Genomic DNA, 22,755 nt, shown 5'->3' with positions numbered 1-22,755 from the left:
CCAGTCGTGACCGACTCTAGGGTTGCGGCACTCATCTTGCTTTATTGGCTTCCGGGTCATGTGACCAGCATGACTAAGCCGCTTCTGGCGAACCAGAACAGCGCACGGAAACGCCGTTTACCTTCCCGCCGGAGTGGTACCTATTTATCTACTTGCACTTTGACGTGCTTTCGAACTGCTAGGTGGGCAGGAGCAGGGACCGAGCAATGGGAGCTCACCCCGTCGCGGGGATTTGAACCACCGACCTTCTGATCGGCAAGTCCTAGGCTCTGTGGTTTAACCCAGCTCTTGGTGGGCAGAAAGGAGCACCAGGCTGGGCTGCCTGGTCCACGCCCCCTACTGGCACCCCTTCACACTACGCCCCTGCTTGTAACTCATACTGTTCCTTGGGCTTCCTTGCCAGGTCTTCATCTATCGCCTGTTCTGGAAGAGCAGAGACCGGCCCCGAAGGATCCGCATGGAGGATATTAAGAAGGCCTTTCCTTCCCACTCGGAGAGCAGCATCCGCAAGCGGCTGAAGCTCTGCGCCGACTTCAAGCGCACAGGTAGGCTTTGCTCACTTCACAGTGTCATGCAGGTGCCCCGTTCTGCCGAGGTGGCCAGTCGCGGAGCGTAGCATCGTTTTTCTGAGAAGGGGCCACAGCTTGGTGTTAGAGCACCTTCGTTGCCAGCAGAAGGTCCTGTGATTTGTCTCTGCCATCTCCAGTTAAAAGGATCGGGCCACGAGTGCTGTAACTGGAATGCCTTCCGACACTTCCCACGTCTGAAATGTCGTCTGCTTGCTGGTCCTGCTCTTGGGACTATGAGAGGAGGGAGGGAATATTGCCTAGCCTGGCTTATTGGGGACCCCTGCCTTTTTCAGGGATGGACTCGAACTGGTGGGTTCTAAAGCCAGATTTCCGACTCCCCACCGAAGAGGAGATTAGAGCGATGGTGTCTCCGGAGCAGTGCTGTGCCTATTACAGCATGATCTCTGCTGAGCAGCGCTTGAAGGTGAGCCTATGCCTTTTGTGAATTTCCTCAGTCCTTGTTGGTCGCTTGCTTTTGCGCTTTGCAAGGTACTTTGAGAACTGCAGGGCCATCTTCCTCCTGGCAGTTTCCACCAGTGGGAGAATCACAAAGGCAAAGGACCGTACTTTTCTGTGTATAAGACTAGGTTTTTTTCTTTTAAAAACTATGCCAAAAAGTGGGGGTCGTCTTATACATGGATAGCGCATAGGGTTGACGTTTGATTGGTTGCTGCATCAAGGGCTGGTTTTGATTGGGTGACGCTGTGCCAATTGGGTGGACGATTGGCAGCTTCTGTCGGCAAGGGGACAGATGAGAGGCGGATTTTGCGCTGCTTTCGGTTGGGCGATTTTTGGCAATCCTTCCCAATAAAGTTCAACAACTCAGAGCCATCTCCCCCCATTTTCTTAAATTTGAGTCCCCCAAAATAGGGGCGTCTTATTCATGGGGGTGTCTTATACACAGAAAAGTACAGTATATGTTGCAGAACCTGGTCAGTGGTGGTGCAGTGGTCAGAATGTCAGACTAGGACCTGGGAGACTGGGGTTCAAATCCCCATCTCAGCCATGCAGCTCACTAAGGTGACCTTGGGCCGGTCACTGCCTCTCAGCCTAACCTACCTCACAGGGCTGTTGTGAGCTCTTTGGAGAAAAAAAGTGGGAAATAATCGCAGTAAACAAATAAACCTTAAATGCATCCTAAATAAACAATACCGTATTGGCCTGAATATAAGCTGCACCCGTAAATAAGCCACACATTTAAAATTTAGAGGCTTGGGAGCGGCGGGTGGGCGCCGTTTGCCTTATGCTCCTGGGCTGCTTCCTGAGGGGGTGGGAGTCGCGCCGCTTTGCCGGTGGCTTAAGGTCGCAAATATAAGTTGCACTTTTAACTTTTCATGATTGGAATTTGGGGGGGGGAAAGTGTGGCTTATATTCAGGCCAATATGGTAAATAAATTTCGTGTTAAGTAGACTAGCCCAAGGGAGTAGATGATCCTGTGTCCTCAACTGTCCGCCCTGGAGTGTCGTGGACTGACTGGATGCAAGGGGGGGGGCACTACTTTGTGAGCCCCCAAGGGAAAGAAGGCTCAGAACCAGGGGAATGGTGGTGGGGCGACAGTGAGTGGCCAGGGAGGAGGAGGTGTTGGAAACTTGAAGAGGCAAGCGAGTTTAGTGAGGAGGAAGGTGGGGCAGAGAGCAGGTCAGAGACAGTTTGTTGAGGAGCGGGACGAGAAGCATTGTAGAGGCAAGTTGCTGAAGAAGCCAGGGAGTCTCCCCCTCCTGCTGCAGCCAGCTCCTCTTCCCCCAGTCTCCAAAACATGCAGAGAAATGAAAAGAACAGAGCAGAAATTGGTTGTACGCAGAGGCAGTTTGGGAAAGACGCTGGAGAGGTGGCGCCTTATAGAGTGGTGGGAAGGCAGGGACTTTTAAGTCCTTGCGACTGCCTCATTGGATTAAGACCTGGGATTCAGCTAGACTGGCAAAGAAAAGTGTTTTATATGCATTGTATATGCGATATAACACTGTGACACCAGATGGTGTTGTGGAGTCCCGTCTTTCCCTCCCAGATTTCCCTGTATGAGTCTACAATGCATTTACGCGAATAGCTTCTTTGATGTGCCTAGATCCAGTCTTACTGGGACCACAAGGCCTGCGCTGTTTTGGTTTCTTTGAAGAGTTAACTGCACAGAGTGTTGTTGTTTTTTTAAATTGCTGACCTACACTTGACTCCAACTCCTGACATTCATCTGGTATGTCCCACGTGACTCAGAAAACTGCTTCCTAACCCTCTCTTTCCTCAGGACGCAGGTTATGGAGAGAAATCCTTCTTTGCCCCAGAAGAGGAAAACGAGGAGGACTTCCAGATGAAGATAGATGATGAGGTACAACTGGCGGTATCCAGGGTGCAGTAGGGGCCTGCGGGTGCTAGGCCACTGGGGAAGTCGTAAATGTACTCAGGTGGAGATAATATCTTCTCACGGCCTCGGCTGCCCAGGCCTGGAGTGACAATGGCTTCCCCCCCTCTTCCTCTCAGGTCCGCACAGCTCCCTGGAACACCACACGGGCCTTCATTGCAGCCATGAAGGGGAAATGTCTCTTGGAAGTGACGGGAGTGGCAGACCCTACGGGATGCGGAGAAGGCTTCTCCTATGTGAAGATCCCAAACAAGCCAACGCAGCAGAAAGTAAGTGGAAGGGCCAGGTTAGAAAAGTGTGGAGCAAGGGCCCATGGTTGTGAGGCAGGCGCTTAGGAGTCTCCTCTTTCTGTTGCTTCCTCCTCTTACTTGCCGGCGAGGAAGGGAGAAGAAGATGAGCTTTCCTATTTTGCCCCCTGAGGTTAGGGGTTAGATAAGGTTAGGGGTTAGATAAGGTTATGAGGGGCGCGGGTGGTGCTGTGGGTTAAACCACAGAGCCTAGGACTTGCTGATCAGAAGTTCAGCGGTTCGAATCCCCACGGCGGGGTGAGCTCCCGTTTCTCAGTCCCTCCTCCTGCCAACCTAGCAGTTCGAAAGCATGTCAAAGTGCAAGTAGATAAATAGGTACCACGCCAGAGGGAAGGTAAATGGCGTTTCCGTGCGCTGCTCTGGTTCTCCAGAAGCGGCTTAGTCCTGCTGGCCACATGACCCGGAAGCTGTACGCCGGCTCCCTTGGCCAATAAAGCGAGATGAGCACCGCAACCCCAGAGTTGGTCACGACTGGACTAATGGTCAGGGGTCCCTTTACCTTTAAGGTTAAGGAGGTGGCTAGTTTCCATTGAAGGTGGCTGAGTTTCCATTGAAATGAGGCTGCATTTTAATTTTAATGTTTTAATGTTGTATTTTAAACTTGTTTTAAAGTTGTATTTCAATCAATTCATTTTTATATGGGTTGTTAGCCGCCATGAGCCCAGTCTTGGCTGGGGAGGGTGGGGTATAAATAAAATTTATTATTATTATTAGGCCTGGGGAGGGTGGGGTATAAATAAAATTTATTATTATTATTAGGCCTGAATTTTTTATTATTATTAGGCCTGGGAAATGGGAGGGTAACTGGATGGGACTCTGACAGGAAGAATCCTGCTCTCCTTCTCCTTCTTCAAGCAGGACGACAAGGAGCCCCAGCCGGTGAAGAAGACGGTGACCGGGACGGACGCGGACCTGCGGCGCCTGTCGCTCAAAAACGCCAAGCAGCTTCTGCGCAAGTTTGGCGTTCCCGAGGAGGAGGTGAGTAGGCGCTGTCTCAGGCTTGTGCCCGGAGCCTCCGCTCGGAATCCTCTTGCACTCAGCCAATCTCTCCTTGCAGATCAAGAAGCTCTCCCGCTGGGAGGTGATCGACGTCGTGCGCACCATGTCCACGGAGCAGGCTCGCTCGGGTGAAACCCCCATGAGCAAATTTGCCCGCGGGTCTCGCTTCTCCGTGGCGGAGCACCAGGAGAGGTACAAGGAGGAGTGCCAGCGCATCTTTGACCTGCAGAACAAGTGAGTTTCTTTGGCCTGTGCCACGTGATCTTTTCTGCCATGCTTCCCCCGCCCATCCTTCTACCAGTCAGTGCTGTTAGTTCTGAGATAGATGGACCAGTGTCCTGACTATGAATGAATGAATGAATGAATGAATTTATTAATACGGTCACAGACCGGCATCAACACACACAATATCACAGATCATAAAAAAATCATAAAAAATATCAGAAATACAGAGGACAATTTGAATATAACAAGGATTTAAATATAAAAAATTAAAATTAATTTCTATCAGTGTCCTGACTATGAACCAGAAAAAGTTTTATTTGCACCAGCCACTTCCCACAGCAATAAAATAAAATGTACTGAAGACAGGGGTAAAAACTTAACTATGCACAATACATTTGGGAGGTTTACATCAATAATCCAATAATAGATCTTATTCTAATTGCCGCCACTAAAAACCTTGCAGTTTTTGCTGACGCCTGATCATCATCATCATCATTATTTTATTTGTATGCCGCCTCTCCACAGTTAAAAACAATGCTCAAGGCAGCTTACAACATGACAAGATTTACTTAATTACAAAAGTCAAAAACATAAACAAACCACATTAAAAAATACACAAGCAAATGGAAAATAATTTCCACATAAATAAAAATCTAAAACTAAGAATACAGCATTAATAATGACATAGGTAAAAAATAACAGCAATTTAAAACCAAAAAACCAAAAGTATCACAGTTTAAAATGACATAGGTAAAAAATAACATCAATTTAAAAACGAAAACCAAAATCGGAGCCCTCCCTGTCCAGCAGCAGCGGCAGCAGTCCTTTATGGAGCCCGTCAGGCCCCGCCCTAGGCCAGGTGGTGAGTGGCAGGACTGGGGCCCCGCTGAGCAGGGTCTTGGTCTTTTAAAAGAAAGGACGCAGTAGCAATGGTTGAATGACCCGGCATGGACAATAATAGAGGGGTGATAACCTCACTCCTCAAATCTTTACGAAGAGTGCTGACCAGAAGCAGGTGAGCCACTGACTCCATCAGTGTCCACATGGACATAACTGTTTTTCCAGTGGAAGTTTTTGAAATCGACCCTCAAGTACAGCCGAAGGCAGTATATTCATTCTTGCAAAAGTGAAGGCGCGCCTGTATTTTGGAATTGTTAAATTTTGCAAATAGGGTGCCAAAGTGTTCTGGCTATGCTTTAGGCCGCTTTCGGTGTCCTAGTGTGTGTAGGAGAGTCGCCAGGGCTCTGTGGTTGTGACTCCTTGAAAGCCGCTGCGATGTTTGTGCTTCCGCCCCCCTGTTTGCGGCCCAGTGCCTTACATGCTACAACCCCAAAGAGGTTGACCCCGGTGGTGGTTTTCTTCTTCAGGGTCCTAGAGTCTACGGAGATCTTATCCACGGACACCGACAGCAGCTCTGCGGAGGACAGCGACTTTGAGGAGATGGGGAAGAACATTGAGAACATGCTCCAGAACAAGAAGACCAGCTCCCAGCTGTCGCGGGAGAGGGAGGAGCAGGAGCGGAAGGAACTGCAGAGGATGTTGATGGGGGAGGACAGCATCAACGAGAAGGAGAGGGGCAAGAAAGACAGGAAGGACAAGAAAGGGCTCTGTGAGTGCCTGGCAGGGGCAGGAAAGTCCCCAGATAGGGGGCAGCTTGGGATCCAGCTATAGTCTTAATGCAGCAGCAGCTGTGGCATTCCTGGTGTTCTTGGACTCCAACTCCCAGCATCCTTTGCCAGTATGGCCCAATGCTCAGGGATGATGGGAGTTGTGGTCCAGATATAAAGTAAAGGTAAAGGACCCCTGACAGTTAAGTCCAGTCGCGGACGACTCTGGGGTTGCGGTGCTCATCTCGCTTTACTGGCTGAGGAAGCCGACGTTTGTCCGCGAACAGTTTTTCCAGGTCATGTGGCCAGCATGACTAAGCTGCTTCTGCCGAAACGGAGATGCCATTTACCTTCCCGTCGCAGTGGCGCCTATTTATCTACTTGCACTAGTGTGCTTTTGAACTGCTGGGTTGGCAGGAGCAGGGACCGAGCAACAGGAGCCCACCCCGTTGCGGGGATTCGAACCACCAACCTTCTGATCGGCAACCCCTAGGTTCAGTGGTTTAGACCACAGGGCCACCAACGTCCAGATATAGCTATAGCTATATATAGCGGTACCTCGGGTTAAGTACTTAATTTGTTCCAGAGGTCCGTTCTTAACCTGAAACTGTTCTTAACCTGAAGCACCACTTTAGCTAATGGGGCCTCCTGCTGCCTCTGTGCTGCCGGAGCACGATTTGTGTTCTCATCCTCAAGCAAAGTTCTTAACCCGAGGTACTATTTCTGGGTTAGCGGAGTCTGTAACCTGAAGTGTATGTAACCTGAAGCGTATGTAACCCCAGGTAAAGGTAAAGGGACCCCTGACCATTGGGTCCAGTCGTGACCGACCGACCTGAAGTGCATGTACTGTATTTTTCGCCCTATAGGACGCACTTTTCCCCCTCCAGAAATGAAGGGGAAATGTGTGTGCGTCCTATGGGGCGAATGCAGGCTTTCGCTGAAGCCTGGAGAGCGAGAGGGGTCGGTGCGCACCGACCCCTCTCGCTCTTCAGGCTTCAGGAAGCTATCCGCAAGCCTTGCCAGCCCGGCGGGAGTTCCCAAGTTCCTGCGGGCTCGCAAGGCTTGCGGGCGGCAGCCTGCAGCCCACAAGCTCGGGGGACAGCGGGGAGGCTCAGCGCGCCTTCCCGCTGTCCCCCGACCTGGTTTGGAGCCTGGCGCTGGGGAGAAGGTGCTCTCCTAGGGTGCACATTGCTTAAAAGGTGCATGGTTTAATGGGGGGTGGCAGTTTCTATGTGCTCTCTCCTAAACGTCCAGTCCCGAGACGTGCCTTTGCCCCTTCCCATTGGATATTGGAGACACTAGGCATTTCGGTTTCCGCATGGAGAGCTTACCGCCTTGGCTTGTCCCCTTGGCAATGCAGCCCGTGTTTTCCCTTGCAGCCTCCACCCCTGGCAGCCTGGGAGGGTCTCACAAAGATGACGACACGGCTTCTGTGACCAGCCTGAACTCCTCCGCCACGGGCCGCCGCTTGAAAATCTACCGCACTTTCCGCGACGAGGACGGGAAAGAGTACGTGAGGTGCGAGACGGTCCGCAAGCCCGCAGTCATCGATGCCTACAGCAGGATACGGACAACCAAGGACGACGAGTTCATGTAAGGGCATTCCAGAGACGCTGCTTTCCTCTTGGGAGTGACATGTTGGTAGGGTGGGGAATCTCCTTGCCAAAGGAGAGTGGCGAGAGGCCAGAAAACGTGCAGTGTGTTTATATTTGTTCCTTAAAAAAAAAGTTGCATCCTGCCTTTGTGCCTTTTTCTACGCGGAAAAAAATATTTTAAAATACACATGGGCGGGATATGGCAAATAAGAAAATATGGAACCAGCACAAGGAGTCAGTCAGAGTGAATCAAATCGGGCAGCAGCCAACGTTGTATTCCAGAGGCGAGGAACCTGTGGCCCCATCAGATGTTGTTGGACTCCAAATCCCATCAGCCCTAGCGGGCATAGCTAGTGGTCAAGGATGATGGGAGCTGTAGTCCAGCACCATCTGAAAAGCCATATGCCTAGTTTTTGTTTATCTGTGTGCTTTAATGCTTAGTGGCCGGCCCTACCGTTAGGCCAGGGAAACCTGTGGTCATCTGGAAGCTGCTGGCTATACACAGCTCCCATCAGGGCTTGCCAGCAGAGCCAATTGTCTGGATGATGGGAGTTTGAGTCCTGCAACATCAAAGTCCCTCGCCTTTGTGTTTCCAGCCGGAAGTTTGCCCTCTTTGACGAGCAGCACCGGGAGGAGATGCGGAAAGAGAGGCGCCGGATCCAGGAGCAGCTGCGGCGGCTCAAACGAAACCAAGAGAAGGAGAAGCTGAAGGGTCCTCCTGAGAAGAAGCCCAAGAAGATGAAGGAGCGGACGGACCTTAAGGTAGGCTGTCTCTCTTGAAAACTTTGGCTGCCTCTGCTCCTTTTCTTGTGGTCTTTAAAGTAATAGTCCAGCTGTTGTGTTTGTGGAGAAAAAATAAGCAAGCATCTCAGAAACCAGATTGCGGACCTTTAGCAGGTGGTGCTATCCTGTTCTTGTCCCCTCCTCCAAGTCTGGTAGAAGCAGCATAAATTCTGCAAGGAAGGAAATGTGTAGCCCAGTTTTATTCAGCCATTGTTGAGAGACTTTGCTGAATTTAGATTGCATAGCTGCAGAATCATTTTTTTTAAATAAAAAAGAATCCCAGAGTGGTAGCCATGCAACTAAAAAAATATCAGAGGCCTGTAGCACCTTAAAGACTAACACATTTTATTAAGGCATAAAATTTTGTGGGCACAAACCCCCTTTGTCAAAAGCATTAGGTGAAAGTTGGCAGTAAGAAAGCAGAAATTTTAATAAGTTTCAACTCTAGTTTATCACAGACTAGGTTTTTTTGCATCTCCTTGCCATTCGGCTCCCACCTTAAAAGTCTCTCCTTTATCTACCTCCCAGCTAAGAACTCCATGCCACTGACAGGGTGATCTTGAATCCACAAAAGATGACAGCATAATAAATTTGATAGTCTTTAAGTGTGCCGCAGGACTCTTTAATTTTTTTAGCTACATGGCTACCTATCTGGGATTTCCTCCCCCTAAATCTGGATTCTGCAGCTATGCAACTTAGTAGGTGCACAATTTAGCTTTAAGCTGCTTCTGGTGGTGCAGTTGATGAAAGCCTTGCCTGTGTCTATTGAGAACCCCCCCCTTTTTTTTTTTTGCTTCTGGAGCTAAGCCTTCATCCCTTTGCTTTTGCTTGCAGTTAAAGTGTGGTGCTTGCGGTGCCATTGGCCACATGCGAACCAACAAATTCTGCCCCCTCTACTACCAAACCAACGCTCCGCCCTCCAACCCCGTTGCCATGACGGAGGAGCAGGAGGAGGAGCTGGAGAAGACCGTCATCCCCAACGATAACGAGGAGCTGATCAAAGTGGAGGGGACCAAGATTGTCTTGGGGAAGCAGCTCATCGAGAGGTGAGAGGCGTTTGACATCATCTCACAGATAGGGGAGTCTTCTGGATCAGGGCCATAGCCCATCTAGTGCAAGCATCCTAATCTCACAGTGGGGACCCAAAAGTCTGTGGGAAGCCCCCAAGTGCAAGAGCACTTCTCTCCTCCTCTGATATTTAGCAACTAGCATTCAGAAGCATAGGGGACGCGGGTGGCGCTGTGGGTTAAACCACAGAGCCTAGGACTTGCCGATCAGAAGGTCGGCGGTTCGAATCCCCGCGACGGGGTGAGCTCCTGTTGCTCGGTCCCTGCTCCTGCCAACCTAGCAGTTCGAAAGCACATCAAAGTACAAATAGATAAATAGGTACTGCTCTGGTGGAAAGGTAAATGGCGTTTCCGTGTGCTGCTCTGGTTCGCCAGAAGCGGCTTAGTCATGCTGGCCACATGACTCGGAAGCTGTAAGCCGGCTCCCTCGGCCAATAAAGCGAGATGAGCCCCAGAGTCGGCCACGACTGGACCTAATGGTCAGGGATCCCTTTACCTTACCTTTTATTCAGAAGCATTACTGGTCATATCCATTGTGGCTTGTAGCCATTGACAGAGGACCACCGTCATACGGTCTCCTGTGGGAGCAAGTTCCATACTTTAACTATGCGTTGCAGGAATAAATGCCAAATCTTCTACTATTCAGCTTCATTGAATGGCCACAATTTCTACTGTTACCAGAGAGGAGCAAAAACTTTCTCCTATGCCAGTGGTTTTTAACCTTTTTGAGTCCACATCTCCCTTGACCAATCATTCTTTCTGCGGCTCCCCTGCGGAAGCCACTTACCCTGGGGTTCCTTTGCAGTAAGTGGGGATTTCTCGTTCTGCTTCTGCCCTGCTCCTTTCTGGCACCCTTTTGGGCACGCAGGTAACTGCCCTAAGTAGAATAACAGGGTTGTGTCCTGTGTTCATCATAATCCAGAGCAGACCCAAAGAATGAATATGCCTAACTTAGGCTTGTTAATTTTAGTGGATCTGCTCCAAGTAGTACAGTGGTGCCTCGCAAGACGAAATTAATTCGTTCCGCAAGTCTCTTCGTCTTGCGAGTTTTTCGTCTTGCGATGCGCGGTTTCCCATAGGAATGCATTGAAAATCAATTAATGCGTTCCTAGGGAAACCGCCTTCAGACCAGGTCCGGGGACAGTCTGTCCCCGGACCTCTTCTGAAGGCTGGGGGGGGGGGACAAGGGCTTTTATTCCCACCCCCAGCATTTTAAAAAAGCCCCTGGGAAGGCAGGCAGGGGGGACAAAGACTTTTGCCCCCCGCCAGCCTTCAGAAGAGGTCCTGGACCTCTTCTGAAGGCGAGAGGGGGGCGAAAGTCTTTGCTCCCCCCCCGCCTGCCTTCAAAAGCCCTCCGGGACAGGCAGGCGGGGGGGAGCAAAGACTTTCGCCCCCCGCCAGCCTTCAGAAGAGGTCCTGGACCACGGGTCCTGTTAGCTAGGGATCATGGGAGTTGTAGGCCAAAAACACCTGGAGGGTCGAGTTTGTCTATGCCTGATCGAGCTCAAACGTTTTGCTCATCAATGAATCCGTAAACGGTAAAACCATGAAATGGTGTGACCCGCCAGTCAGGAGCGTTGCAGAAAAGAAATGCCAGTGCCCAAAGATCATCAGCGAAGATGCCTCATGGGTGTGTTTGGCAAGGCTTTTCCCAAAAAGAGAAGGCCATTGGATAATTGAAGAGATGGCTCACATACCACCCATTGCACAGGGTGCAAGGCAGTTAACCAGCAAGGTCAAGTAAAAAGAATCCAAAACACCCATAAAATAACATAATGCTTTAAAAATAACCACGCGGCAGCTCATAGCAAGTCACTAAACGTCAATTACTAAGAGCAGCGGGAGCAGCAACTGACTGATGCACAAGGTAGAATTGGTAGCACCTTAAGGATACAGCAGGCTGCTTTGTGAGCTGACCCTTGGTGGGGATACAGGTCTTCAACTTACAGCTCCTTTGACCCCAGACGAGACCCACTGAAAGAGTAAACGGGCTTCTTGCTGTGCTCTTTGTGGTTGACTCAGTCCCTCCCAGAGTGGCAGCTAGACGCACCAAAGGAAGAGGGGGTGCAAGCTATAGCTCACGTCTCTCCCCTCTCTCCCTGCAGCGCGGATGAAGTTCGCAGGAAGTCTTTAGTGCTGAAGTTCCCGAAACAGCAGCTTCCACCGAAGAAGAAACGGCGCGTCGGGACCACAGTTCACTGCGACTACTTGAACGTGAGCCCTTCCCTGACTTTCGTGCTCCTTCCCTCTGCCCACGGTCTACCTGGGAGATGGTTGCAGGGACAAGGACTTGCTTCAAGCCTCGGTCAGAGGGCCAGTAGGCTGCAAGTTGGCCCCAGCTAGAGGGCAATCCCTCCCCTAAAAAGCGCAGATCAGCTGAATGCTTGGCGATGCTCTTTGTCAAGATCTTTGTGCAAACCTTGGAAGGGTCTTTAACGCATCGCTTCTGTCTCTTTCAGCGGCCTCACAAATCCATCCACCGGCGGCGCACCGACCCCATGGTGACTCTGTCCTCAGTCCTGGAAAGCATTATCAATGAGATGCGAGATCTTCCCAATGTAAGACCTTTTCCCCTGCGGGGTTTGATTTTGGCCTCTTATGGTTGTACGTTGCGTGCAGAGGCAAGGCGGCTCTTTGCGTCCCAGGTATCGGGAGGACCAGCTCCTTGGTTGGATGGGAACAACAGAAAACCTGATTTCTGAGATCTTTTGTACAGGGTTTTGTAGGAGATTTTCTACAGGGTGTCCTTTCCCGCACTCGCTTTGTCCAAAGATTGCAGGGTGGTTCTCAATGTAAAAGTAGAAAATGAGAACACAAAATACGTACGAAAAACAAGGTGAAGAAAAACAAGGTGATTTTCACCTTGAAGGTGAAATTTGTAAAACAAAGCTGTCAACGTTTCCCTTTTTTTAAGGGAAATTCCCTTATTCCGAATAGGATTCCTCACAAGAAAAGGGAAAAGTTGACAGCTATGGTGTAAAACGTTTCTCATAGGGAGGATGCTTGCTTGGAAAGGCTCTGGTAGCCTTTTGGGGGCGTGCAGGCTGTTTTCTGCCCTCTGCCTTGGAGAGCAGTGCTTTTAATGGGTTTTTAATTAATGCTTTTATGTTGCTGTACCCAGCCCTTAAGGGAAAGATGCAAAAGGGAAGCTCACCTTCCTTTTGGGTTTTCCTCTCCTTCTCCCAGACATATCCCTTCCACCAGCCTGTTAACGGGAAGGTCGTCAAAGATTATTACAAGATCATCACGAAGCCAATGGACCTGCAGACCCTGCGAGAAAACGTCCGCAAACGCCTTTACCCATCCCGCGAAGAATTCCGGGAGCAGGTGGAGCTGATTGTGAAGAACAGTGCCACATACAATGGTGATGGTTAATTAGTTTTTAAAAAATGAAATAAACACTTCTCTTCTCTTCTCTCCTCTCTTCACACTTGGAGAGCTAGTGTGGTGTAGTGGTTAAGAGCGGTAGACTCGTAATCTGGTGAACCGGGTTCGATTCCCTGCTCCTCCACATGCAGCTGCTGGGTGACCTTGGGCTAGTCACACTTCTCTGAAGTCTCTCAGCCCCACTCACCTCACAGAGTGTTTGTTGTGGGGGAGGAAGGGAAAGGAGAATGTTAGCCGCTTTGAGACTCCTTCGGGTAGTGATAAAGCGGGATATCAAATCCAAACTCCTCGTCATCTTCTTCTCCTTCTCCTGAGCTCCTTGCATGAAGTGTCCCAGCCTTAAAATACTAGTCATGGCAACTGGGGCAGTGACCTGATGCGCTTCCTGAGGAGGCGAAGGTGGCTTTTAAGTATTCATTTGTAAGGCTGAAATTCCTTCTGATGCTCCCCTGCTTTACGTCATAACCCATTTTATGCTCTAAAGCAGTGTCCCCCAACCTTGGGCCTCCAGCTGTTTTTGGACTACAGTTCCCATCATCCCTGACCACTGGTCTTGCTAGCTAGGGATTATGGGAGTTGTAGTCCAAAAACAGCTGGAGGCCCAAGGTTGGGGAACACTGCTCTAAAGTGCTTGTCCTATCTTCATTAGTTGTCCTGCTGTTTCCTTGACTGACAGCCTTACATATTTGTAGCTTGCCAGCCTATTTCCTTCCTGCAGTTTCCTGGTTTTCCTCTTCTCTCAGTGTGGCTGATTCCCTTTCCTCTCCTTGTTTGATTTATCAGCAGGACCGGCACCTACCTTGCCTCGGGTGATTTTTCAGTTAGAACTGAACTAGTCCTTCTGGGCTGCTTAGGAAGAGCTGTGATACCTGCTCCTTTTCTCTGGCGCTGTGATCTCCCAGCAGCTTGCTTTGCCTGTTGCTTCTCAGTCTCCCTCCCACCAAAGGGCAGCCTTTGCCAATCTGATGCCCTCCCAGATCTTTTGGACTACAACTCCCATCAGTCCCAGACCTTACTGGCTTGGGCTGATGGGAGTTGCAGTTCCCAAACAGCTGGGGGATACCAGCTGGTTGCAAAAGGGGAGAGTCTGCTCCCTGAGTTAGCTCTCTGTGCCACTGGGAGATGTGACTAACCTAGCCATATGGAATCTTAAACTTCTGATTCTCCTTTCAACCTACCAAGGCTCTCAAGGCAGCTCGCAACAGCGGCACCCCACAATAAATGTTTCTGTTGTGTGTGTAATAAACAAAAATCTGCCCTGATTCGCTTATGGGGGACACAAGAGCCCTTAGAGTCCTTTGTAGGTTCTCCATTGGTCGGAGAAAATAACAGAGGCCAAACAGAGAATATTGAGAAGCAAAGCAGCGTGTAAGCTTGATCTTTATTGAACTGTTGCAACAGGGTGCTCCCATCACATGCAGGAGAAGGAGGAGGACCCAGAACCAAGGTGTGCCTGCCCTTATATAGACATTTTAAATTCCCTGCCCTGGAGCTCAAGACCACCCCTCCATACAACATACATACATCACAGAAGGGGTGTAACCCAAGACCACCCCCCACAAACATTACACCTACATCACAGAAAAGGTGGTCTACAACAGAAATTTGAATGTTGTTGTTTTTCCTGTCTGCCAGGTTATCTGATAATGCCTTATCTGATTGCCTTTCCTGGTAATCTGTCACCCTTTGAGATGGTGATTTCCCAATTCCTGAGGCAATGGGAAGGTTCCCTGACCCCCCCTCCCTCCTTGCAGAGAAAACATTTGGTCAGTTGGGGAGTCAAAATTGTTTCAGGGCGGTCTTCCTGTGCTGCTCCAGACATGTGGTCCACATATCTATGTATGCGCTTGGTTGGTACATTTATGAACATTTATTTTATATATATATATATATATATATATATATATATATATATGCAGGTTTTGTTGTCTTCGGGTGTCTTCCCGTGTAAGAGTTGGGGTGTCTAGGCGACGTTTCGACGAGGTCTCACTCGTCATCTTCAGGCTGGTGCTTTCGGCTTCTTGTTACTAGAACAGAGCAGGATCTCAGTGTTTGAGTTCCTATAAATACTGTTGAGGGGGTGTGGTGTATAGCCTCCAACGTTCTGGGCAGAGAGGGAGTTCCCAGGTTAGTGTGCCTTTTCTTCTTTTGTTCCTTAATTACTTGAGGGATATCTTGAGTGATTTCTTGAGTGATATTCTGAGTACCACTTAGGAGGGTCATTAGGTGTGGATTAGTTGCTAAAGCTTTCGTGTCTTGACCTCTTGAGCTTGTGAAGAGTTTTTCTGAGAAGATGGCTGTACTGCACTTAGTTGTGCTCTGGCTTGGCTTCGTGTATAGGGGCGAGCTGTGGTTTTGTGCCCTGTGCCAGCCAGATCTGTGTAGGGATTGCAGGGGGGTGCAGCATCCGGAGGTGCCACTATGGTTTGGCTACTGGATGGTGTCTGTACTTTATCTGTGGAGAGGGTCTGGGTTTGGGTCTGGTGTGGTTGATTGGAGATGGCGTTCTGTGTGTCTCTGGTTCTGGTGTCGGTTTTTTCCTCAGAAACCCAAAAGATAAAATCCAGTTAGAAAACCAAGGGGTCTATGAAATACCCTGCAAAGTCTGCCCAGCCACGTACATTGGACAAACAAACAGACGAATAAATGCACGTATCGCAGAACACAAGAATGCCGTCAAAAAAGAAGAAAAAACTTCCTCTCTTTACCAACACATGAAAGAAACAGGACACGAAATTAATTTTGCAGATTCCAAATTGCTCTTTAACATGGAACATCACCACAAGAGAATAATCATGGAAGCCATCGAGATAGAGAAACACCCTCACAACATGAACAAGCGTGACGACACGTCCCGCCTGCCAGACATCTGGAAATTAGCCCTCCCCACAAAAACCGACACCAGAACCAGAGGCACACAGAACGCCATCTCCAATCAACCACACCAGACCCAAACCCAGACCCTCTCCACAGATAAATTACAGACACCATCCAGTAGCCAAACCATAGTGGCACCTCCGGATGCTGCACCCCCCTGCAATCCCTACACAGATCTGGCTGGCACAGGGCACAAAACCACAGCTCGCCCCTATACACGAAGCCAAGCCAGAGCACAACTAAGTGCAGTACAGCCATCTTCTCAGAAAAACTCTTCACAAGCTCAAGAGGTCAAGACACGAAAGCTTTAGCAACTAATCCACACCTAATGACCCTCCTAAGTGGTACTCAGAATATCACTCAAGAAATCACTCAAGATATCCCTCAAGTAATTAAGGAACAAAAGAAGAAAAGGCACACTAACCTGGGAACTCCCTCTCTGCCCAGAACGTTGGAGGCTATACACCACACCCCCTCAACAGTATTTATAGGAACTCAAACACTGAGATCCTGCTCTGTTCTAGTAACAAGAAGCCGAAAGCACCAGCCTGAAGATGACGAGTGAGACCTCGTCGAAACGTCGCCTAGACACCCCAACTCTTACACGGGAAGACACCCGAAGACACCAAAACCTGCATATATATATATATATATATATATATATATATATATATATATATGCAGGTTTTGGTGTCTTCGGGTGTCTTCCCGTGTAAGAGTTGGGGTGTCTAGGCGACGTTTCGCCTAGACACCCCAACTCTTACACGGGAAGACACCCGAAGACACCAAAACCTGCATTCCTGTACCCGTGAAAATCTACGAAAGCATATATATATATATATGCAGGTTTTGGTGTTTTCGGGTATCTTCCCGTGTAAGAGTTGGGGTGTCTAGGCGACGTTTCGACGAGGTCTCACTCGTCATCTTCAGGCTGGTGCTTTCGGCTTCTTGTTACTAGAACAGAGCAGGATCTCAGTGTTTGAGTTCCTATAAATACTGTTGAGGGGGTGTGGTGTATAGCCTCCAACGTTCTGGGCAGAGAGGAAGTTCCCAGGTTATTGTGCCTTTTCTTCTTTTGTTCATTAATTACTTGAGGGATATCTTGAGTGATTTCTTGAGTGATATTCTGAGTACCACTTAGGAGGGTCATTAGGTGTGGATTAGTTGCTAAAGCTTTCGTGTCTTGACCTCTTGAGCTTGTGAAGAGTTTTTTTGAGTTTTTCTGAGAAGAGTTTTTCTGAGAAGATGGCTGTACTGCACTTAGTTGTGCTCTGGCTTGGCTTCGTGTATAGGGGCGAGCTGTGGTTTTGTGCCCTGTGCCAGCCAGATCTGTGTAGGGATTGCAGGGGGGTGCAGCATCCGGAGGTGCCACTATGGTTTGGCTACTGGATGGTATCTGTAATTTATCTGTGGAGAGGGTCTGGGTTTGGGTCTGGTGTGGTTGATTGGAGATGGCGTTCTGTGTGCCTCTGGTTCTGGTGTCGGTTTTTGTGGGGTGGGCTAATTTCCAGATGTCTGGCAGGCGGGACGTGTCGTCACGCTTGTTCATGTTGTGAGGGTGTTTCTCTATCTCGATGGCTTCCATGATTATTCTCTTGTGGTGATGTTCCATGTTAAAGAGCAATTTGGAATCTGCAAAATTAATTTCGTGTCCTGTTTCTTTCATGTGTTGGTAAAGAGAGGAAGTTTTTTCTTCTTTTTTGACGGCATTCTTGTGTTCTGCGATACGTGCATTTATTCGTCTGTTTGTTTGTCCAATGTACGTGGCTGGGCAGACTTTGCAGGGTATTTCATAGACCCCTTGGTTTTCTAACTGGATTTTATCTTTTGGGTTTCTGAGGATATTGGCTATTTTTTGGTTGGTGCAAAAGGCTGTTTTGATATTGTGTTTATGGAGGATTTTGCTAATTTTATCTGTGGTGCCCTTGATATAAGGAAGGAGGGCCATGCCATTGTTTTCTTCTGTGTCTTGGTTTTTGGGGGGTGTTTCTTTTTGGATTAGCTTCGTAACTCTGTTTTGCTGGTATCCGTTGGCGATTAACACATTTGAGAGATTCTGTAACTCAGTTGTCAAGTGGTCTTCGTCAGCCAGGCGTTTGGTTCTGGAGATGAGAGTCTTGGCTACGGAGTTTATTTGTGCAGGGTGGTGGTGTGATTGTGCATGTAAGTAGCGGTTGGTGTGTGTTTTTTTCCGGTAGATAGTGTGTCCTAGGGAGCCATCAGGTTTTTTGTAGATTAGGACGTCAAGGAAGGGAAGTTGGTTGTTGGCTTCTATTTCCATAGTGAATTGTATTTTGGGGTGTAGGCTGTTGAGATGTGTGAGGAAGCTATCTAGTTTTTCCTTCCCGTGTGGCCAAATTACAAAGGTGTCGTCAACATATCTGAGCCAAAGTTTGGGTTTGTGTTCTGACTTGTCTAAAGCATTGGTTTCAAAGTGTTCCATGTACAGATTTGCGATGACCGGTGAGAGGGGTGATCCCATAGGTGCTCCTTCTATCTGTTTGTATCTTTGTCCATTGTGGATGAAGTACGTGTTGGTTAGGCAGTGGTTGGTCAGGTCCAGGATATACAAGACCTTACATTTTTTTATTTCATGTGTTTGCAGGCCCAAAGCACTCTTTGACCCAGATCTCTCAGTCGATGCTGGACCTCTGTGACCAAAAATTAAAAGAGGCAAGTCAGGGTGTGGAGGGAGGGAGAGATTGCTTGTGGCTTTGCGACCAACGCAGGACTGCTCATAGTGAAAGCCACTCTCCAGGGCGAGACATTCCCGATTCTACCTGGAAATGCCAAGGATTGAACTCTGCCAGTGAGCTGTGGTCCTTTCTAGTGTACAGCCGTTTTTTTTGGAGGGGGGGCTGTAAAGGAGTTGCTGTGAATCTGTGCGCATTTCTGTACTTTTGTGCCCTTTCAGAAGGAAGATAAACTGGCTCGTTTGGAAAAGGCAATTAACCCCCTGCTGGATGATGACGACCAAGTGGCCTTCTCCTTTATTCTGGACAACATTGTCACCCAGAAGATGATGGCTGTTCCTGATGTAGGTCTGCCCCTGGCATATTGGGGTGGTCCCCTTCTGTGGTTTCCATCAAACTGGCATTGGTGCCTCCAGCTCTGGAAGGCAGAGCATAGCTATCCTAGCTGTTGTTTAGTCGTTTAGTCGTGTCCGACTCTTCGTGACCCCATGGACCAGAGCACGCCAAGCACGCCTGTCTTCCACTGCCTCCCGCAGTTTGATCAAACTCATGCTGGTAGTTTCAAGAACACCATCCAACCATCTCATTCTCTGTCGTCCCCTTCTCCTTGTGCCCTCCATCTTTCCCAACATCAGGGTCTTTTCCAGTGATCCTAGCTAGCGGCCATCAATAGCGCTCTCCCCTATGAATTTGTCTAATTCTTTTTAAAAGCCTGGTGGCCTCCTGGGGGAGCAAGTTCCAGTTTAACTACATGCTTCCTGTAGAAGTACTTTCATCCAATGGCGTTTCCATGAACTCTGGTTTCCATTGCACCAGAGGTGGTTTAGTCCTGCTGGCCACATGACCTGGAAAGCTGTCTGTGGACAAATGCCAGCTCCCTTGGCCTGAAAGCGAGATGAGCTCCGCAACCCCAGAGTCGCCTTTGACTGGACTTAACCGTCCAGGGTTCCTTTACCTTTTGCCTTTTCTTCTACCATTCATCTTCACTCAACCCCCTAGAGCTATGAGAGAGGGAGAAAGCCCTTTTTCTATCCACATTTCTACACGCTGTGCAAATTTTTATTTCAGGGTTCCTCAACCTCAGCCCTCCAGATGTTTTGAGACTACAGTTCCCATCATCCCTGACCACTGGTCCTGCTAGCTAGGGATCATGGGAGTTGTAGGCCAAAAACAGCTGGAAGGCCGAGGCTGAGGAAGCCTGTTTTATTTCCTTTTATATATATATAAAAATTTCTATCTTACCTGCCTTTTCTCTAGGCCAAAAATCTGGTATTCTGATCCCTGTATTTACTTGGGTTTGGCTAAAAGGGTGTAGCAGACTGCAAGCAAACCAGCATAGGATTTGGGATTTGCTGGCAGGTGCAGGAAATGGATCGTTTCGTAGGTGTTCTGCAAAAGCCTTTCAGTGTCTCTTGAAGATGCATGAAGCCCACAGCTTGTGCCCATTTAACTTCTGTGCATTCGGCTGTATGCGCTTGGCAATTTAAAAAACCCGTAAAATAAAAGGGGGTGGGCATGCAGGGGAAAAGGCTTGGGGAGTCTTACCCCCCATTGCATCCAATGTGTTCTGACTATATGTGATTTTGGCTTTGGGCGTGATTCCTTTAACACAGATCCCCCGTAAATTGCGGGCTTCCTGAACTGGATGCAGTTCACTCTGCAAGAGCGGCTTGCTCATCATCTCTCTTGCCCTCTTGTCGCTTGCAGTCTTGGCCTTTCCACCATCCTGTAAACAAGAAATTCGTGCCAGATTATTACAAAGTCATTGTCAGCCCGATGGACCTAGAGACAATCCGGAAGGTGCGTACTGTGCTTTTACGTTTGCAGCTTCTCAAAACTGCCTTTTGTAAACCATTTAGAAGTTCTCTTACGACTGAGTACCAGATAAGTTTTGTCGAATAAGATAAACAAACCCTTAGCAGCGAAGCAAAGGCCCCGGCTGGCTGGCTGGCTGTATTTTAAATCTTGAAGTACCGAGAATAGAAACTCAGTGTGGAAATATATGGGCTGAGGGCGAAGTACAGTGGTACCTTGGTTTGCCAACTTAATCCATTCTGGAAGTCCGTTCCAAAACCAAAGCGTTCCAAAACTAAGGCGCGCTTTCCCAAGAAAGTAATGCAAAATTGATTAATCCGTTCCGGACTTTTTAAAACAACCCCTAAAACAGCAATTTAACATGAATTTTACTATCTAATGAGACCATTGATCCATAAAATGAAAGCAATGAACAATGTACTGCAGTCACATAATCAGCAGCTGAACTGGGTTCCACACAGCCACAAAAACAAAAACAAAAAGAGCCACAAAAACGCAAAATGAATAGCAAAAACAGACAGACACTCAAACGGAGCACATTCTGCTTCCAAAAATTTTCGCAAACCGGAACACTTACTTCTGGGTTTGCAGTGTTTGGGTTCCAGGTTGTTTGAGTACCAAGGCGTTTGAGAACCGAGGTACCACTGTAATTCTGTTTCCTTAGCCTCAGCCACCAGCTGCTGATTTGGGGGCCAAAAAATCATGAGGAGAAATAAATAACCCAGAGACATGTGCTGCTTTTGGCTTGGGTCCTGTTGAGCGGGGGTGGGTGTGTGTGTGTGATGGGGAGTAGCAGCTTCACATTTGAAAGGACCCCCAGAATGCTGAGATCCTACAATGGGGCGTGAGGAAAGAAGTGGCCCCTAGTTGGCCCGGAGGGGTAAAGGACATTTTGCAGGCCAGAATCAAAAGACTTCACACGGACTCCTTAAAGTTCTACACTCCCGCCTTGCCTCCTCTCTGTTCATTCTAGAATATTTCCAAACACAAATACCAGAACCGAGAAGTCTTTCTGGATGACGTGAACCTGATCCTTGCCAACAGCATCCGATACAACGGTGAGCGACCCCTTTGGCTCTGTGCCGCATCTGTAGCCCGTTGACGCATGTTTGTGGAGAGTTTTCAGGGCGAGAGCTGAGCCTGACTCCACATCTGCTCGTGAAGACATGAATAAGTGTCTCTTCCTAAAACGTGGCTGGGTCCCTTGATGAAAGTTGCTTAGGGAAGTTTTTAATGTGTGACATTTTAATGTATTTTTAATCTTTGTTGGAAGCCACCCAGAGTGGCTGGGGAAACCCAGCCAGATGGGTGGGGTACAAATAATAAATTCTCCTCCTTCCCCTTCTCCTTCTCCTTCCTTCTGGGCGCTCTCTTGTTACACTTCTTTAGCTCCTGGGGCCCAATCCTGTGAGTAGGCACAAACAGAACAGAGGGATAACTTATTCCAAAGCCTCAGGGCTCTAATCTGTCTTCCCCCAAAGCAATGCATTTTTCTGTCCTCCCACCAATTTTGGTGACAGTAGCAAAAGCTGGGGAGGTAGAAAGCTCTAACTCCCTTCACTCAGCCCAGTGCCCTGATTGATAATTTGATGTATGGGATGGGGGGGGGGTTAACCCCTTCCAGCCAGCTGCTGGCAGCAGCTGCATGTCTGGTATGTGTGCAAGAGTGTGCAAAAGACCACATCCACTACAGGCAAACCATCCCTGGAGGATTAGCAAGAAAGCCAAGAAACCTTAGCTGCCCCTGGAAAGAGGGGACTGGTTTTACTTAAATCCCAAGGGCTATTTAAGTGTGCTGTGGGGCAGGGCAGATTCAGGAGTCCTCCAGGGCCAGAGCTCAAGGAGATCTTGTAAATTTTGGCTGGCTGGCTGAGACAAGCAGCTTCCCAGGAAAAGAGTCCTTGAAAGATATCACTCTCAGTTGCCACAGTTGCACACCGGCAAAGCTTTGGAAAGCTCTGGGTGTGTACAGTGAGTGGTACCTCTGGATGTGAACAGGATCCGGCCCTGTTCACATCCTGAAGCGAACGCAACCCGCACCTGCACGTCACGATTCGCCGCGTCTGCGCATACGCGTGACGCCATTTTGAGCCTCTGCGCGAGCAGCGAAACCTGGAAGTAATGCGTTCTGTCACTTCCGGGTCGCCGCAGAGCGCAACCCAGAAACGCTCAATCCGAAGCATGACTGTATCGCAAAAGCAGTACTTACCTGTATCTCTGCTTCCTTGAAATGAAGAGGGCCACGGGAACTAGTGGCTTTCTCCTGGGCTCAGGTATCCGCGGGCCAGCACTAAGGAGATGTGGTTTGTTCCTTTGTTTCCCCCCATTTCAGGGCCTGACAGCCAATACACAAAAACAGCTCAGGAGATTGTGAACATCTGCTACCAGACGCTGGCAGAGGTAAGTTTGCCCAGCAAGCTGAGCCTGCCAAGGACTGCTTTGAATTCTCGACAGCCTCCGCAAACGCTTCTCTCTCT

At 48.9% G+C, this 22,755-nt stretch overlaps 1 protein-coding gene across 2 annotated transcripts in view; it reads left to right on the top strand.

The window, feature by feature from the left end:
- Positions 1–22,755, top strand: part of LOC308571364 (transcription initiation factor TFIID subunit 1-like) — a 52,038-nt gene that overhangs the window by 22,528 nt on the left and 6,755 nt on the right. For both annotated transcript variants that reach the window (XM_081167017.1, XM_081167016.1), the window contains exons 17-34: positions 404–545; positions 863–993; positions 2,809–2,889; positions 3,042–3,191; positions 4,089–4,208; positions 4,288–4,463; positions 5,822–6,063; positions 7,441–7,654; positions 8,253–8,418; positions 9,274–9,485; positions 11,612–11,720; positions 11,966–12,064; positions 12,693–12,870; positions 18,376–18,443; positions 18,685–18,807; positions 20,171–20,263; positions 21,252–21,336; positions 22,611–22,678. In XM_081167017.1, coding sequence (XP_081023143.1) covers positions 404–545; positions 863–993; positions 2,809–2,889; positions 3,042–3,191; positions 4,089–4,208; positions 4,288–4,463; positions 5,822–6,063; positions 7,441–7,654; positions 8,253–8,418; positions 9,274–9,485; positions 11,612–11,720; positions 11,966–12,064; positions 12,693–12,870; positions 18,376–18,443; positions 18,685–18,807; positions 20,171–20,263; positions 21,252–21,336; positions 22,611–22,678 — 2,457 coding nt within the window. The remainder of the gene's footprint in view (positions 1–403; positions 546–862; positions 994–2,808; positions 2,890–3,041; positions 3,192–4,088; positions 4,209–4,287; positions 4,464–5,821; positions 6,064–7,440; positions 7,655–8,252; positions 8,419–9,273; positions 9,486–11,611; positions 11,721–11,965; positions 12,065–12,692; positions 12,871–18,375; positions 18,444–18,684; positions 18,808–20,170; positions 20,264–21,251; positions 21,337–22,610; positions 22,679–22,755) is intronic.

Source organism: Podarcis bocagei (assembly GCF_964188305.1).
Source record: "Podarcis bocagei genome assembly, chromosome: 13".
NCBI lineage: Eukaryota > Metazoa > Chordata > Lepidosauria > Squamata > Lacertidae > Podarcis > Podarcis bocagei.
This window is presented reverse-complemented; position numbering and strand designations above follow the sequence as displayed.